At 39.9% G+C, this 16,908-nt stretch overlaps 1 protein-coding gene across 4 annotated transcripts in view; it reads right to left on the bottom strand.

The window, feature by feature from the left end:
- Positions 1-16,798, bottom strand: part of METTL6 (methyltransferase 6, methylcytidine) — a 42,545-nt gene extending 25,747 nt beyond the window's left edge. For 2 of the 4 annotated variants that reach the window (XR_007378328.1, XR_007378327.1), the window contains exons 1-7: positions 16,692-16,798; positions 15,219-15,607; positions 14,448-14,582; positions 13,954-14,124; positions 12,380-12,521; positions 9,671-9,808; positions 4,990-6,349 (exon numbers count right to left, since the gene is read on the bottom strand). Coding sequence is in view for 2 of the 4 variants with exons in the window: in XM_048951874.1 (XP_048807831.1) it covers positions 644-672; positions 9,671-9,808; positions 12,380-12,521; positions 13,954-14,124; positions 14,448-14,582; positions 15,219-15,500 (897 nt within the window). In the remaining 2 variants the exon portion in view is untranslated. Of the gene's footprint in view, positions 1-506; positions 673-4,989; positions 6,350-9,670; positions 9,809-12,379; positions 12,522-13,953; positions 14,125-14,447; positions 14,583-15,218; positions 15,608-16,691 lie in introns of those variants that run through there. The other 2 variants (XM_048951874.1, XM_048951873.1) reach the window with 2 other exon arrangements.
- Between the last annotated feature and the right edge of the window lie 110 nt (positions 16,799-16,908).

Genomic DNA, 16,908 nt, shown 5'->3' with positions numbered 1-16,908 from the left:
AAAAAAAATATATATATCTCATGATTGTCTTTGTTTTGGCCAGTACCCACAGCCTGCATAAAGACCCTGTCAGTTGGCCTCTTCTCTTCCAGAAAACGTCAGCTGCAGTGGCATTTTTAACTGTGCCATTTTTCCCACTCAGAATATTTTCTTAATCCATTATACTCCAGGTACCATCTGCTGAACAAGTCACACATGGCTAAGAAGCCTGGCCACATCCACCTCTACCAAGTGAATGAGCCCTAATTTCTTAGCCTGGAACCATGTGAGCCACTGCACTGCATCCAACTCCAACTGCTTTTGCCACAGTTTCTCAAGGGTACAATACCCCAGCACAGTCTCAGAGGCAGCTGCAACCACTGATTAGTTACAACACAGAACAGTCATGCTTCCATTCAATTACTGTGAAAAGAGGAGAGAGCAACCACTCTGTAGGCCTCCAGTTACTTGCCTTTTGTTCCCAGTTTCACGCCAGGAACAGGACTGTGATGCTAGGATCTGAGCAAAGCACTATCAGAATAGGACATCAGGGGTACACATTGTCATCCATTCCACTGCCCTGCCTGGTGCCAGGGAGTATTGAAGGGGCTACATAATGAAGGCTGGGATACCAGTGCTGACCACAACTGTTTTGAATGCAGCCTCAGCGAGTATATGCCAGGATGGTACAACCTGTTAAATAAAGGGCAGAGGACAGCTTTAGTATCACTCTTGCAGGGCTCTATGGCTGTTGGCACTTAGTAGCTAACATGGTGCAAGCATAGGGGAAAGCAGGTTTCATCCTTCACTCTTGCAGGTTGCCTGCTCCAAGCTGTAGGCAATGACAAGAGCAATCTGCCAACAGGAACGCCGCAGTCCAGATCCAACTCAACATCCCTTCTCTGGTACTGCTTCACAGCCTACCAAAAAGAGATGCCAAGGCTGAACACAAGCCTGATCCAAGCAGGGAAGCTCCATAGTGCTACAGCTCTGTGACATTCTAGCAGCCTGAGTTAACCTGAACAGGAATCCCTTAAGACCAGCCCAACTACACCAGCACCCTCTCAGCTGGCTTTACCTCTTGTTCTGCTGCTCTCCCAGTCTGTACATATACATGAACATGCATAAAATCATAGAATGGCTTGAGTTGGAAGGGAACTCAAAAATTACCTAGTTCCAGCCACTCTGATACGGGCAGGATTGCCAATCACTAGATCAGTCACTGCATCAGGCTGCCCAGGGCTCCATCCAACCCAGCCTTGAGAGCCTTCAGGGATGGGGCCCACAGTTTCTATGGGCGTCTTTGCCACCACTTCACCACCCTCTCAGTGAAAAAAATTCCCCTGACATCTAACCTAAATATTCCCCTTTTTAGTTTAAAACCATTCACCCTTATCTTATTACTGTCTACCCATGAATGTTGCAAGACAGGCACAGAGAGAATCTGTTTCTCTTTTTTTTCCTTTTTCAAACCAATTATGTTTCTGCAGTGACAGATGATTAGTGTTTACAATAATTCAGATATTAAATATCCAGAAGAATTACTGTTGCTTAAAATGTGGGTTAGGCAGCATTACACATAGCTTATTTGTGCTGCCTAGTAACAATTACACTGAATACAGTGTTCAAAGTGAGATGTAAAGCCAGCAAGAGGTAAAAGGAAGCATGGAATAAAATTTCATTTAAGTGAGGTATGCTGGAGACAAAATAGGGATTACTACAGTAGCAGAAACTGCAAAATGGCAAGTGACACTACAGCTGAGTTCAGCACAGTAAATAATGAAAGAGACACAACCTCTCTGGCCCCCTGCATCTTACTTAGTTCTGATGGCTGTAGAAAGAAAACAGGAACAATTCATACAGAGATTTGTCTAATATCTTTCAGAAGTTGATAAAATATCTCATTAAGGCACTGCACTTCAAAGCTTTGAAAGCTGTTATCTTAAATCCCTGCAGTTTCTACGGCAACAGTTTAGCAGGAATCAGATTCTACAGGAACAACCTGCAAATTGTCAATGCAACAAATCACTGCCTTGTAGGTAGAGGTAATTAGGATCCCAGCTGCTATTATCAGCTGATAGTATTTCACTTTAGCCTCCCTCACATTCTAAGAACAATCTTTCTCAATAACAAGAATTGCTAAAATACTATGTTTTCTTTAAATACCTTTTGCTTTCCTTCCTGAAGATCCAGGAGCTACTTAATTAGAGAAAAAGATGACTTAACCACATAAAAGACTCAGGCTGTCTAGTCCATATACAACCATTACCAGCTCTTCCTACATTGCACTAAATGCCGGGACAACAGCTGAGCACTAGGGTTAAAAGTAACGTAGTGCGGTGGTTAGTGACTACTGCCATCTTGCGAACAAAATTCCAAATGCCATTCCTTTGCTCAAACTGTATCTGACTGAGCAGAGCAGGGAAAAAAAAAAAATTGCATATGCCTGCATATTCATCTTACAGTAAGCATATAATATTCATCCAGACAAGAGATGACAAAACGAGACAGGTCCTAATGGATATAATAGAGCATTCCGGACTGCTGAATGCCAGTTGAGCATTTAGATACTGAAACCAGATGGTCATTGAATCACAGGGCTTGGAAGGGACCTCTGGGGATCATCCAGTCCATGCCCCTGCTGAAGCAGGTTCCCTGTAGCGGGTCACACAGAAAAGACTTCACATGGGTCTCAAATACCTCCAGAGAAGGAGACTCCACAACCCCTCCAGGGAGCCTGTTTTGGTGTTCTGTTACCCTCATGTACAGAAGTTCTTCCTCATATTTGCATGGAATTTCCTGTGTTCTAGTTCTAGGCCATCACTCCTAATCCTATCATTACACATCAACAAGAAGAGCCTGGCTCCATCCACACGACTCCCACATTTTGTGATTTGTAAGAGCTGGTAAGATCCCTCCTCATCTACCCTTCTCCAGGATGAACAGGTTTCAGAATAAACTTTCTGAAGGTAGTTCAGAAAAGGACAGCTATAAAAGTTTTGTATATTCTTCAAATTATTTTGTTACTAAGTTTGCTGCCCCCCACCCCGTGCCATCATGGGGCTCTGCCCACCAAGCAGCCTGGCCTGGCTCAAGAGCAACCACACAGCAGTGTGTGGTCCACACTGCCTGGGCTGGCACTGGGAGGGCACAGGACAGTGCTGACACAAGTTTCACCAAATAATGGTGTGCATTTTGATATGCTGACTGAACACGGTCCTGTGAATAGTGGAAGATACGCAGCTGTGCTGTTTTCAAAAAGGAATTTGAGAATAGGTTTCAAGAATGCTGAAAAAAAAAAAAAAAAAAATCGTCGATTTTTTGCCAGAGTCGTGATCCCTTGCCCAGTTGACACGAATACATTACTTACTAATTTTCAAACAGAATGTGTAAAGCTGCAATCAGACATTCAACTCAACTGTCTGATCATGTCTCTTGACCAGACCTTTATAAGCCTCATTTGACCAAAGGGAATGCACCCCTCGCTTTGCTATCACACCTTATGCATGGCATTGCTTTTTGGCTGCACGTACATTTGTAAATGACTGTTTTCAAGGATGAATCACAGGAAGAGTAAAACGCCATCAAAAAAAATCTCTGATGGACATCTTAGGAGCTGACTGAGAGTTGCAGCCAGAGCCACCAAACCATACTGATGCATTAGTGTCACAAAAACAATGTCAAATAACCCACTATTTTGTTTTTGTTGCTCTTTATGTTTTAATTAAAAAAAAAAAAAGTTAAGTTTTGTTATAGTTACATACTTTAACTACATGGTATATTTTATATGCAGCCCATGACAATTCCTCCTCACTCAGAGCAGCCTGGACAAACCCAAAGGTTGGATGCTCATGTACTGAGCCACATCCCCAAGTGCCACATGAACACCTCTATTAAATCCCTCCATAGAGCAACAGTTGCACATGGCAGCACCAGCTCCATCTTGGATAAGAATGAGACTTTGCCTGCAGAGCAGTCTTTTTTTTCCAACTTCAGTTTATCAAAAAGGAGTACAAGCTGTGCTAATGGTGCTGGGAGCGGGGAGAAGGGGAGGGCAGCCTCTTGCAGGGCTGACTCTGCCTTTCAGCACTGCCACACACACACCCCAGCAAATCCAAACCCACACGTATTGCACGTTACATGTGTAGTGCCAGTTGGCAAGTAGCATGGTGATTGCCAATAACATTTCAACCCACCTACACTGTGCATGCCTGTGAAGACAAATGTATTTTGTTATGAAGCAGTTTTTGTATTTAAGTATCAAACTTGGGCTTGTGTTATTTTACAAAGCAATTTAATAAGCCAACATGTTCACAGTGGAAGAAATATCCAGAATACTTGCCCAATGCTCGCAAATTTTGTTATTTTCAACATCTTCAAGATGAGAATCGTTTGTGCCGTGCTTCAAATCATAGAAGCATTCAAAATGAATCTTAAAATTGTGGCAAGCTCAAGCTACAACAAGTGCTTTTATGCATTTCAATACACTAACAGCAGCCATGAAGATGAGATTGTGAAGTGAAGGGAGTTTCTCTCTAGTCAGGGAAGTATGACTACAATTTTCTTTGAATCTAATGTTTGACTGCAACTCTGTACAACCCATTTGAAAACTTGCAGATGATATATTTATATTGATTGAAAATTGAGTCCCTATTCTTCAACAGCCCATGAAGCATGCAGCCACGGGGAACCCAGGAATCTTGGAGTTTCCCTCAGGAGCTCCCTCTTCAGGCTACTAGGGATCCCAGAAACCAACCAACACATTATGCTTTTAAGATAATCCATGCTAAATTCATGCACTGCTATCACATCTACCTCAGTCACCAAGCATAACATGATGGAAAGTACAACAGTGATAGCAGAGCAGCAAGATCCCAGGCCACACTAAGTGAGGATATATATTATATATATATATTAATATATATAATATATATTATATATATTAATTTTATATATATATATTCATATATATATATATATATTCATAATAAACAAACAAACATTGCTTACCTTTAAAAGGCCTCAGATATGCAGAAATCTCTAGATAAGATACTTTTGCCTACACTGCCAACCCTTAAATGAGGTCTGGGGAGGGGTGGATCCTGGCTCCACATGTTCTGGTCATTCATTTGCATTGCTGGCACCTGAGCTCCTCTGGATTAGCCCTGCCTTCCCACCAGGTGCTCAATCACAGGTCCAAGCCATGCCTTAGCATTTTTGCTACAAGGACCCAAGACAATTCCTCTTCACCCAGTGTGGCCCAGGCAAGCCAAAGTGTTGGACAACCATGCTCTATTGTATTAGCGTAGGAAACAGCTCTCTTTTCCTTCTGCTCACTTCTCTTTTCTCCTTCCTTTGAATAACACGGTTTTAACATAACAGCATCAGATCTGGTTTATTTAAAAGGCTTTTGTTAGATGACAGAAATTCTGATTAAACACCACCTTTCACATAGAAGCCTGAAGCTAAAGCTAGAAAAAAATTTAAAAAAATTTTAAAAGTAGCAACAAAATCCTTAAGTGTCAGCTGTACAACAATCCCACTGGCACGTAGTGCATCAAATCTACTACAGATAGTTAGAAGTCAAAAGAAGGTGATTGTAGAAAAACACCAAATAGAGCCCAGATAGCAGGCAGGCTTGTCTGCTCTGTGAATTTTCCTTTGAGTACCCTCCATTATTTCAGATGCAAGTCCACTAGGTAGTACAGATGTAAAATTGAGCTGGAGTTGATAGGGCACACTTAGCTTGACAAAGGATAACACAGCACAGAATGGCAGGAACTCTGAAAAAGCACTGAAGTGACTGTGAAGTATTAAGCACCTTACAAGTCAAATCAGAAAAATAAACCTAGATATATTTTCTCAGTCACACAGCTGCTTTTCTAAATCTTTCAACATATTTGGCTATACCTGTATCTTTGGCAAAGACCTTCAAAATCAAATCAAACTTTCTTAAGATGAGACTCATGACTTACAGAAGGGTAGATGTCCCTAAACTAGGATCATTTATGTAGAGGCACACAAGATCAAGAGTCTTTTCGAAAAATCACATGTGCTTTCCTCATGCCCTTACGTTCCTCGGTTTCACAGCAGTAGCGTTTTCTCCTCAGTGCAAACACAATGAATGGTGGGAAGTAGGAATAGAAAAGAGTTCTCTAATGAATCATCTTACCTGGCTAATAGCTTCTATCTTTGCAACATATCTGTGTGCCTCCCCACAGTAAATGGTCACCATCTGCCTTTGTTCTAATAGATTCTCTTAACACATGTGGTTCTAGTAGAGCACACTGGAGAATCCCACAGAGGAGAGTGATGTTTAGGATTCCATAACTGCAGGAAAATCTTCAACCAGAGTCCACATTATTTACACCTGCCAGATAAAGCAGCTAGCTCAGCTTAAGGGAAATGAAAGGAAGGTTTTCTACAAGCAATTAATTCAGTCTCAGCAGCCCTCACTGACTGAAGACAACTTCAATCACAGAATGATCAATATATTAATTACAGCAATGGCATAGTAGCTTGTTTGTGCAAGCTGAGCACAACTCGGTGCACGTAATTTTTTTTTGTCAAGTCTTTTTGAGACTATTCCAGGTACATCTGTCCTTATTGACTGTCTCTGGTGAGCTTGCATGGGTTTGAAGGGGTCAGCACTTTTTTCAGCACAACAGCAGACACATGCATCCCCATCAGTTATCACATCTCATGTGATGACTTCTTAAAGCTCCCTCAACTTCCTCAAACTTTACCACAGTTAAAAATGCTTGCAATGATTTGGAGTGCATTGAAGCAGAGGTATAGAGACCAGTCATCTCAAAATCACCTCTGTGTTATGACCACTATGGTTGAAAGCCTTTCTAGCAGGGTAGCGTGGTAGAGTAATGAAAGCTATTTCATTTTCAAGGTCTGACTGGAATTGAGACTAAATGAGAACAAAAAAAGACTACTACTACTTTCATTTGAATGTGTCCTATACAAAAAGTGGCAACAGTTCCCTCAGAAGAACTGTACTAAAGTACTGAAGCTACAGCCACTAAATGGTGCACTACTGTTCAGGAAATGCTTAGTTCATAGTGAAAAAGGAAGTTAATTGCTATCTGCAGCTAAAGTCTATTGAGTTGACTCAAACTTGAAAACTTCTAATATTTTTTTAAATACTTGCCTATTTTTCAGTTCCTTTTCAGGAATGCTGAAGTAACAAGAAACCATGATAGGGCAATCCTTCTGCCTCATTTATGTGTCATCTCTCTGAAAGGACCAAGCACCAGCCCTGTAGGACACCTGGAGTTGCATGGTCCAAACTGCTCTAAAGCCAACAGAGCTACATCCAATCATAGCAAAGCTGCTGTAGTAAAGATTAACATTTGCTGAGGGAAGCTACAAAATGATGATTGCTTAGATTATAATAATGCTATTGCTGTTATATCCCCTTCTAATGTACTTTTCCATTTATTGTAAATGTTACTAGACATTTATTGCTCGTATAGCAGAAAGTGCTAATGGATTGCACAGCAGGGAATCAGTAATACATAAATCCCAGGATGATACTCGCTATAAAATAAGGAGATATCATATAATAACCATCCTCAAAGGGTCGTAAGAATTGTGTTGTTTAATCTCTTTTTCCACTGAGGCCCAAGTTTGATTGTACAATAAATCCAGCTTTGGGGCTTATGGTAGCAGATAACAAACAAACAAACAAATAAAATAAAATAAACAAACTGAAGAAAGCTGTAAAGCCCTGAAACAAAGCAATGATCTCCTGAAAATTTATTTACAACCCTCTCAAATTGTATAAGACCTCTGACAGCTCACATTTGTTCAAAAATCTGACTGATAAACTCCGTAACAGTGACAGGCCTTACGCTGAAAAAGATATCACTTGTGGGCTCCGTGCCCACAGAGTCAGTGTAAGTGCTGAAAAAAATTCAGTATCATGCATTGCAGATAGTTGTCAAAGATAAGCAAACACCTTTGATCTGTATCAGATGCATGTGTCATCTAATAACACACGAGTTGAGTGGAGCAACAGCCTGAGTAATTTATGCCACAAGAGATCAAATCCCCACTTAGAGTCACTCTCAAGCAGGTTGCTCAAGGCCTTGCCCAGTCGACTTCCTCCAAGTAAGGAGGTTCCACGCCTCTCTGGCCCTGTCCCAACATCTGCCTGCACACATTTTCCCCACTCCTTCCACAAAAAAAAAAAAAAACACACCCAAAAAGATAGTATTTCTCTGAAATTTCCCTTCTTGCAACTTGTGTGCGTTACATTACCGCTGCTGCCAATTGCACAAGTCACCAGATACTTTCCCTGATGCAGAGCAGCTGGTCAAAATGCAGATTAAAGATGCAGACATGTTTTTCAGATATCATCCAAGAACAAGTGGCTCTGCGTTACAAGGAGCCAGGGCCATCAAAGCAAAAAGAAAAATTCCTTTCAAGCAGTCAGGACTCTGACAGGCTGAGGCATAACATCAGCATCCCTTTTAGTGACAGAAAGAGCAAAGACCAACACTTTTCTGAGAGTGACAGAGAAGAGTTAAGACCTCTGCTCAGGAAAGGAGAAGCAGAATATACTTAATGTAAAATAAAGTACTTCTAGCTTACAAATTTTCATTCCAAAGGGGAAACTGACTTGAAAAATCTTGACTGCTTTGGCTCAGCAAAGGAAGAACATATGAAATTAATTAGGGATAAAGACAAATTGTTTCTTTAACAATTTCCTTCAAGCATAAAATTAAGAACATATGTTTACATATGTTCATATAAAATATCTAAACGCTGAGCACATTAAAAAGATTAAAATACTGAAGCAACTTCAAAGTATCCCTAACTGAGTCCATTTCATTCCATTTCTTGCACCTGAGAAATCATACTCAGAAGCCCTACAAATGCCGTAAGAAGATCACGAATGGCCTGGGTTGAAAAGGACCATAAAGATCATCTAGTTTCAACTGCCCTGGTGGTCAATCACTAGACCAGGCTGCCCAGAGCCACATCCAGCCAGGCCTTGAATGCTTCCAGGGTTGGGGCATCCACAGCCTCCTTGGGCAACCTGTTCCAATGTGTCACCACCCTCTGCGTGAAAAACTTCTTCCTAATATCTAACCTAAACCTCCCATCTCAGTTTAAAACCATTCCCCCTTGTCCTATCACTATCAACCCTTGTAAACAGCCGTTCCTCCCCCTGTTTATACTCTGTCTTCAAGTACTGGAAGGCCACAATGAGGTCCCCCCGGAGCCTTCTCTTCTCCAAGCTAAACAATTCCAGTTCCCTCAACCTTTCTTCATAGGAGAAATGGAAAGATGAAATACTGTAACATTAAGATGTCAATCACAAACACAAGTGATAGAAAAAGAATGCTTATTTAAAAATAGTTTTTAATAAAAATGAAAATAGTGATTGTGCCAGTTAATAAGAAAAATTAGAACTTAAACATTTTTAAAATCTCTTTCACCTGACAGTGCTGCAGAAGATTTACTTTAAAAACAGGAATACAGGTACTCATCAACTTTCCTGCTTTGCAAAACCATCTTAAAGTTTTAATTAGAATTAACATTCATATTTCATATCTGAGGATGAAAACCAAGAGGATGCAGCCATTTATGGAGTATGAAGCAGACAAACACCCACAAGGAAAAACTAGGTGCTATCATTGATGCTATTGCTAATCAGAAAGAACTTATGTCTTACTGAAAGGCTTTTGAAATTTGCTTTGAAGAAAAACTCTTGGAACACGCAAGTCTTCTTTCCTATTCACAGTTTCTCGGTGCACGTATTCGTTGACCACTTCCTCATATCCCTCTGCCCTGAAGAGCTGAGACAAGAACTCTAGAAGTGAAAAAAAAAAAAATTAGACGAAAAATTATGTTTCTGCTATTTTTAAAGCACTAGCCAGTGTTTTTATAAGCTTACATTCTAATGTGTTAGAGTACGAAAAACCACACATGCCTTTAGATTTCAAGCTGTTCTGTGCAAGCTGACTGCTGCACTTCTGAATAAAATCAATACAGGACACCTTTGGAAACATCAACTTGAGCAAAACAGCCTGAAAACTGAGACTTAAGCTAGTTACTGTTTAGTTTCCAAAACATGCCACATCTCTTATTTTTATTGAGCTTTCTCATTCTCCCTGTGATTGACACCAATGCATTTTCGAGTTGCACAGCTGGCTTTGTCAGGTGAACACAACACTTATTTCAAATATTTCAGAAGTGATCCAGACTTGAAAATGCATCTCTGCTTGAGAAAAAACCTAAGTTACTTGACCTTCACAAACCATTGCTTAGTAGAAAAAGGAAAAAAACAGTGAAGTGGTTGTAGTGGTACCAAGTCTGCATTAAGTCAAACTGAAGACATTTCTCAAACACAAAAGACCACAATTCAAAGCTTATCTCCCTTTGGGGTGGCAGAAGTGCCTCACAGACAAGGTCATCTATGCAACAGAGAGGGCTGCCCACACTACTGACCTGTCATATTAGCTACAAGCCAATATCCTTCTTTTCCCACCCCTTGCTTCATTTACTTCAGGTGTGATTCCTCTGGAAATTTAAGCCATACTAAACTTTTGCTACTTGGTAGAAAACAAAGGCACACACTCTTTTTCAGTAGGTGATGGGCTTGACAAAAGAGCTGATCGTGTGGCTTAGGAGCACCAGAACTAGAAGAGGTAGAAGAGGTGATACGTTGAGAAGGGCAAAAGAGACCACCAATTTCAGCAGGAAGGCAGGCTTATGTCATCATAAGCCCAACAGGAAACCACACGGACTGGCCATAAACAGTGTGTGTTCTTTTAAAATGGAGAATCCACATTAATGAAATACTAATAAATAGCACTTACTTGTGCATCAACTGAAACTTTATATGAATAAATTGAACAGAATCAGAATTAGAAACATTTACTCCTCCCCAAATTTAAGATTATTTCTAAGAGTAGAAGAATGGATTCATTGCCATGGAGCATCAGTGTTGTTATCTGAGGTCAGATACGCTACAAACAGGCATTGTTCAAATCATTCTACGTAGTAATGACTTGATGTAGCAGAATAGTGCCTCTGCTAAATTAAAAAAATAGGACTGGTTGCCAACTGTACAAGAATGATGGAGTCACATTTCTAGTAACACAGGAATTCTCAAGCATTAACCAATATTTACATGAAAATTAGTAAGATAAATGTGATCAGAATGAATAAATGGGAGCAGAGGCGATCCGTGAGACAGCCACAGATATTCCCAAGGCACAACAACAGCTCACACAACCAATGTAAGACCAGTTCACTTTTTTCCTTCCTTTTTCTTCACTCTCCCTATCACAATTTTTCCTCCAAAGCACACCTTCACACTAGAACAGAATTTCTCATTCAGAAACAATTCTAACACACGGTAAGAATGGGATTTAAATTTACATAGATAAGCCAATTTCTTATTTGGTCCCTTTAGCATCCATTCTCTTTTTTAGAGCTAATTTGTTAAAGTGGAACTAAAAATCACTCAGTAAATAATGGCCCTGGAAGTGCTTTAATGAAGCTGTAGAATAGCCTGCATTATCTAGGATTTCATCATAGTCCTGTGAAAAATAGAAAAATCTCAGACACGATTAATGTTCTTTATTTATCAGAAGCAATTAAGTAATACATTAAGTCATAAAATTTGAACTTTTACTTGGCTTCAAATTGGCCTCTTCAGTGGCTATATTTTGCTTCAGACTAGGAAAAAAGAGCCCACAGAAATAAACACAGAGCTTTCATTTCACAATTTGACAGTTACATTTGACAGGGAGAAGTGACAGTCCACTGAAGTTTACTATGAAGAACTGGGAGTTAAGAGATGAGCTATAAACCCATATTGAGTTCATATTGAGGGCCTTCACAAATTCCTTCATGTCTCTGTGCTTCCATTTAGCAGCCAATAACCTGCAATAATTACCAGCCTTCATAAAGCATTCAGAGCACTGAATGGAAAGCTGTTAAAACGCTGTATCAAATGGAAACCCTATTTTGCTTCATCTACAAATTGTGCACTTCACTGGCACACTTCATCTTCCACACCAAGAATAACCTCACGAATAACCTCAACAAAACTGTGTCACAAATATTTTTATTGAACTTTTACTGAACATTGTTCTTTTCCTTTATACAACAAATCTGATTGAAATCTACAAATTTAGAAACTTCTGCTCCTGTTACACGATAGAAAATACACAAAGCTTGTAAACAAGTAGCAGCTCCATAAAGTCCTGTCGATCCAATAAACAGCCTCCCATAAATAGTAACAAAAAGAGAAGACAAATGAAGTACACGACCGTTTGACAGTCACCTGTGCAAAAACAAAACTCCAGTGGGCATGTTACCAATTCTCTGAATCAAACTTAAGTTGAAGATCACAGAAAAGAAAGCATCTTACCTGTAGTGAAAAAATATGATCTTGTCCCATCTTGTCTAACATAGAAGTTTTCTCCAAGTTTGCTGCCAGATTTAAACCTGAGCATCGCATGATCATACAGGCCATAGTCTCTGAACAAGACACACTTGCCTGGTTTTAATACCTGTCATGTAAAACATACATGCTTTAATAAGGTAGATGGATTTGTGTATACATGCTTATACACACGTTATTAAGACATATCCTAACACACTCCATCCTAACACAAGCTGTATGTATTTTGAATTCATTCCTCATGCAACAAAAGCGTTGTATACAAACCAGATTGCTAGCTTTTAAAAGAATTCCTTCCCATGAACACTACAATATGAATTGCCTTCAGATATCTGTTTGGATGCTGAACAATTAAATAAGCTTTCTGCAACACTCTTCAAACACAGTGGAAAGAAAAATGTATACACTGTAACAATAAAAATGAAGTCCTAACATGGCACTTCATTTGCTGGCTAGGTACCATCTAGCACACAATTCTGCTAAATAAAATATAGAAATCCACAACGTTTTTAATGCAAGAAGGAAAAAAAGTGTTCTTTTTTTTTTTTTCTTTTTCTTATATTGCAATTTTAGGAAAATGGGTTGCAGGTTAGGTGTTCATTTTTTTGTTTAAATTGCTCTTAGATAAGAGAATCAAGCAATAGTTTAGAAACGTATATTCACTACCCTTTCTGACTTGTGATATTTGATACATGCAACCTTTCTACCTCAGCAATACCAGCTGTATTTGTTGGAGGAGAAAGTGAGTATTTGCAACTTGCAAATTCATACAGAAACCTACAAGTGAGTTCAATGAGCCAGACATTTCCACACAGAAAACAGTAATTAGCTTTTTCAGGTGCACAAGCTACGAACCAATCTCAACTTTAGAAAATAGCAGGAGGTACATTAAAAAATAAAAATAATTAAAAAAAAAATATCAAACATTCCTTTTTCTAACTGATAACAAAATGAGCAGGATATCTGCTAATATAAGAGCCCAAAGGCAGACCTACACTTATATAAAAAAAAAAAAAAGCACATGTTGACTATGAAACTCCAGCCAATGTATGACTTGAGATCACCTTAGGAACATAAAACCATTTGAATTGTGACCTTTCAGAACTGCCCTCTGGATGGGTCTGTGTTTACCTATCAGCCAACACAAGCAGCCCAGGGTGCTGAGTTTCTCTACGTTAATGTTAATCTCCAAGCTCTCCATTTCTAAATCATCACAGGTCAAGCAGGTTTAGTAATAACAATACATACAATAATAACAACAATAATAATAACATACAACAATAACATCCTAACTGCAAGTTTTTCCATATTCTGGAAGTCAGCTACAGTTTGCTATTATCTATACCTCACCACCAAACATTTCAGCAACCCATGAACATCATTTGTATCAGACAATGTCAAAGCCAAACTGACAGCTGCAAGACACCATTTTGTTGTGTTCATAACGTACACTAGACCAGGATTCAGAGTAAAATTGTACTTTCAAACTAAGGAGAATACGAGTGCTTTAAAGACTGTAAAATAAAGTGTTAAAGAATTACCTTGTAAATGTTCTTCAAGACAAGATGCATTTTGTCAGGATGAATGGCAGAAAGCACAAATATAAGGGTGACGACATCCACAGAATCTGCTGGTATATTTTCCAGAAGATCATCTTTGGTGAGATCGCACTGGAACACTTTGCATCTTTCAGTACTATACAGGGAATTTTTCTGCGGGAACAAAAAGAGCATGCTTTCACTGAAAATTAGCAGCACTATATCAAAAAAGTAAAAAACAAAAAGCAAGGGAAGCTTTCGTCCCTGAGAAATTTTGCTGGTATCTCATAGCCAGAAACATAGTACCGCTCCCAAGAAACAGAGTCTTCAACACATTCATCCATATATATGACCGTAATACTACAAGTCAACATGGAAAAATGTAGGTCAAACAATTCTGTTCTACTCTTCATATAGACAGGCAAGGGAAGCTCATCACTTGTAATTGTATAAGTTTCTAAGAATACTCTAAAAGAAGTTCCAAATATCACACCAACCTTCACATATTCAACAGCTCTAGGAGAGAAATCACAGGCATATGCAAAAATATTCAGATCTTCTTCTAAGAGTGGAAATAAGCAGTTTCCAACCCCACAGCCCGCTTCCAAAATGGTCAGTTTCTGGTCTGCAAACTGGGGTGGAAGAAAGCCAAGAAAAAGCACATCGTTTTTATTTTCCTGGTGATATCAGCAGAAACACTGTTCAATCAGTACATTAAAAGCAATAATCAAGTTTAATTTACCATTGATTCAGAAATTAAAGTAGCTATCCATTGGATAACTTTGACACTACAGAAGAAGAATCTTTTTTTTTTTGTCAAAGTACACATCTTTTTAGAATGCATTAATATTTCTTAATTACTTGAGGAGTAGATGTCTAAACAGATTGTTGTACCATTTCTTACTTGTCTCTTTCAGATATAAGGAACAACAGATGCAAATAACTATTCCTCTCATCAATGTTCTGCAATTAGCCTATAATTCCGGGTGCTTTTCCTTAAAGCTGTGTTTTGAAATGCTCCAACTTTAAACATCATAGTTTATTTAGGACACAGAAAAAATGTTTCTAGATTTCACTCTCAGTATCCAATTTTAAATTGATCTGATGCACCTGTTTCTGAGGTGGCATCTTTGATACTGAGGGACTGCACAGAGCACTGCACACGTAACATGTTAGTGCTCCCAAATTCATGGTTTAATTAGAAGTACTATTAAATCATTTGAAAACAATCAATCCCATCTGCTACAGAGCAAGTGCATAGAGCTCACCTCCCGACATGCTTTTAATTCTTGAAACTCTCTGGTTGTCCAGTGTCTGTCTTTGAAGAAGTTGGTGCTGTTTCTCTTGTAAAAAAGATCCCAGTTCTTCTGTGCCTCTTTTTCCAATTTCAGCTGTTTGAAGTCAGACACCAAAACCCGATCTTTTGCCAGTCTCTCTGCTTCTTCTGGGCTAAGGAGTCTCATATTATGGCCTTTTGTTTGGAAAGCACCATCTTCAGTAGAAGTTGTTACTTCAGTTAAGCAATCTGCTGATGTGTTTTCATGGAACATCCTAGAATCTTTCACACAGATATGAACAATGAAGACCCAAGAGTGATTTTCTTTTCTTCAGTGTACATTTCTTAACTTAGGTAAAATTCCTAGATACCTAAAAGCAACTGGGGGAAAAAAAAAAAAGAAAAAAAAAAAAAAAAAAGGAAAAGTCACAATACATACTAATTAGGGCTTTATGGTAATCTATCGTACCTGACAAAGTGCAAAGCCATCTGACTTCTCTTAATTTCAGAACTCTTCCATGCAAGCTAACACTGAGTATGAAATCCCACTGATGTAAAAATTAAAGAAGATACTTAAAAGAATCTACAGGTCTTCTTTTTGTATTGTAGAAACCCACCTTCCAGGAGAAAGATGGCATAGCTATAAACTTCTTGCACTAAAACTGACTTAAAAGGAAAGCTTTGGTTCTTGTGAACTCCAGTTAGCAACACCTAAGACAAATGTAGTGATAAACAGGTGACAGTCTCACTCAAGAGGTAAAACAATCTGCGCTTGTGTTAGCATTTCTCTTTCCTCTTCTCACCTCAGTGAGAGAAACATCAGCATTTATAGCACCAAGTCACTTGGGCAACAGAGCAAAACCAGTATGGTGATGCCTGCAGCCAGCCTGTGTCAGCACTCCTTCCCTGCTTCTTCCCAAGTAATCATAACCCCTTTAACCATCACAGTTTGTTTTCTGTATTGTTTTGTTTTCCCCCCAGGATTTAAGAAAAATGGAGCAATGAACAGGGCCCTGTGTAGGCTGAGGAGGGATCCAGACCCTACCCCTGATCACAGAATATCCCGAGTTGGAGGGGACTCATAAAGATCACTGAGTCCAACTCCTGGCTCCACACAGCACCACCCAAAAATCCCCAAAAAGTTAAGCTAGTTCTAAGCAAACATCCAGACCCAGGTCGGCACACTGGATTAAATCCAGGGAAGTGCAGGCAACACAAGTGTGTCAGATATGAATGCAAGCAACCCCAGGCAGGAACGAGCATCCATGTTCCAAAATGGAAGTGAGAACAAGCAGCGCTGCCTAACTTAAAGCAAAAAATAGAAAATAAAAAAAAAAGAACGCTTCATTTAGACATTTTATCATCTGTGATACGAACAGAACCACACAAACACAAGCACGAACTACAAACACTGGCAAAGGAAACAAAGAGCTGTCAGAACCCTGTCCAGCCTCACAGCACTCACACGCCCAGCCTCGCTCCAGCAGCCTCGCGCGCGCTCAGCCCTCACCCTCACAGCGCTGCCCGGCGCGGCCCAGGCTGGCGGCGGCTCCTGAGGCGCGTTACCCCGCGCCCCGCTCTGCCCTGCCCTCCCGAGGGCGGAGAGCGGGGCGGACCCTCCCCCGGCCCCTCTCCCCCCTCTCCCCTTCCCCGGGGCCCGCAGCCCCGCTCGGCCCCGCGCC

This window comes from Lagopus muta, chromosome 7 (assembly GCF_023343835.1).
Source record: "Lagopus muta isolate bLagMut1 chromosome 7, bLagMut1 primary, whole genome shotgun sequence".
NCBI lineage: Eukaryota > Metazoa > Chordata > Aves > Galliformes > Phasianidae > Lagopus > Lagopus muta.
The sequence above is the reverse complement of the archived record's forward strand: the minus strand, read 5'-3'. Positions and strand labels throughout refer to the sequence as shown.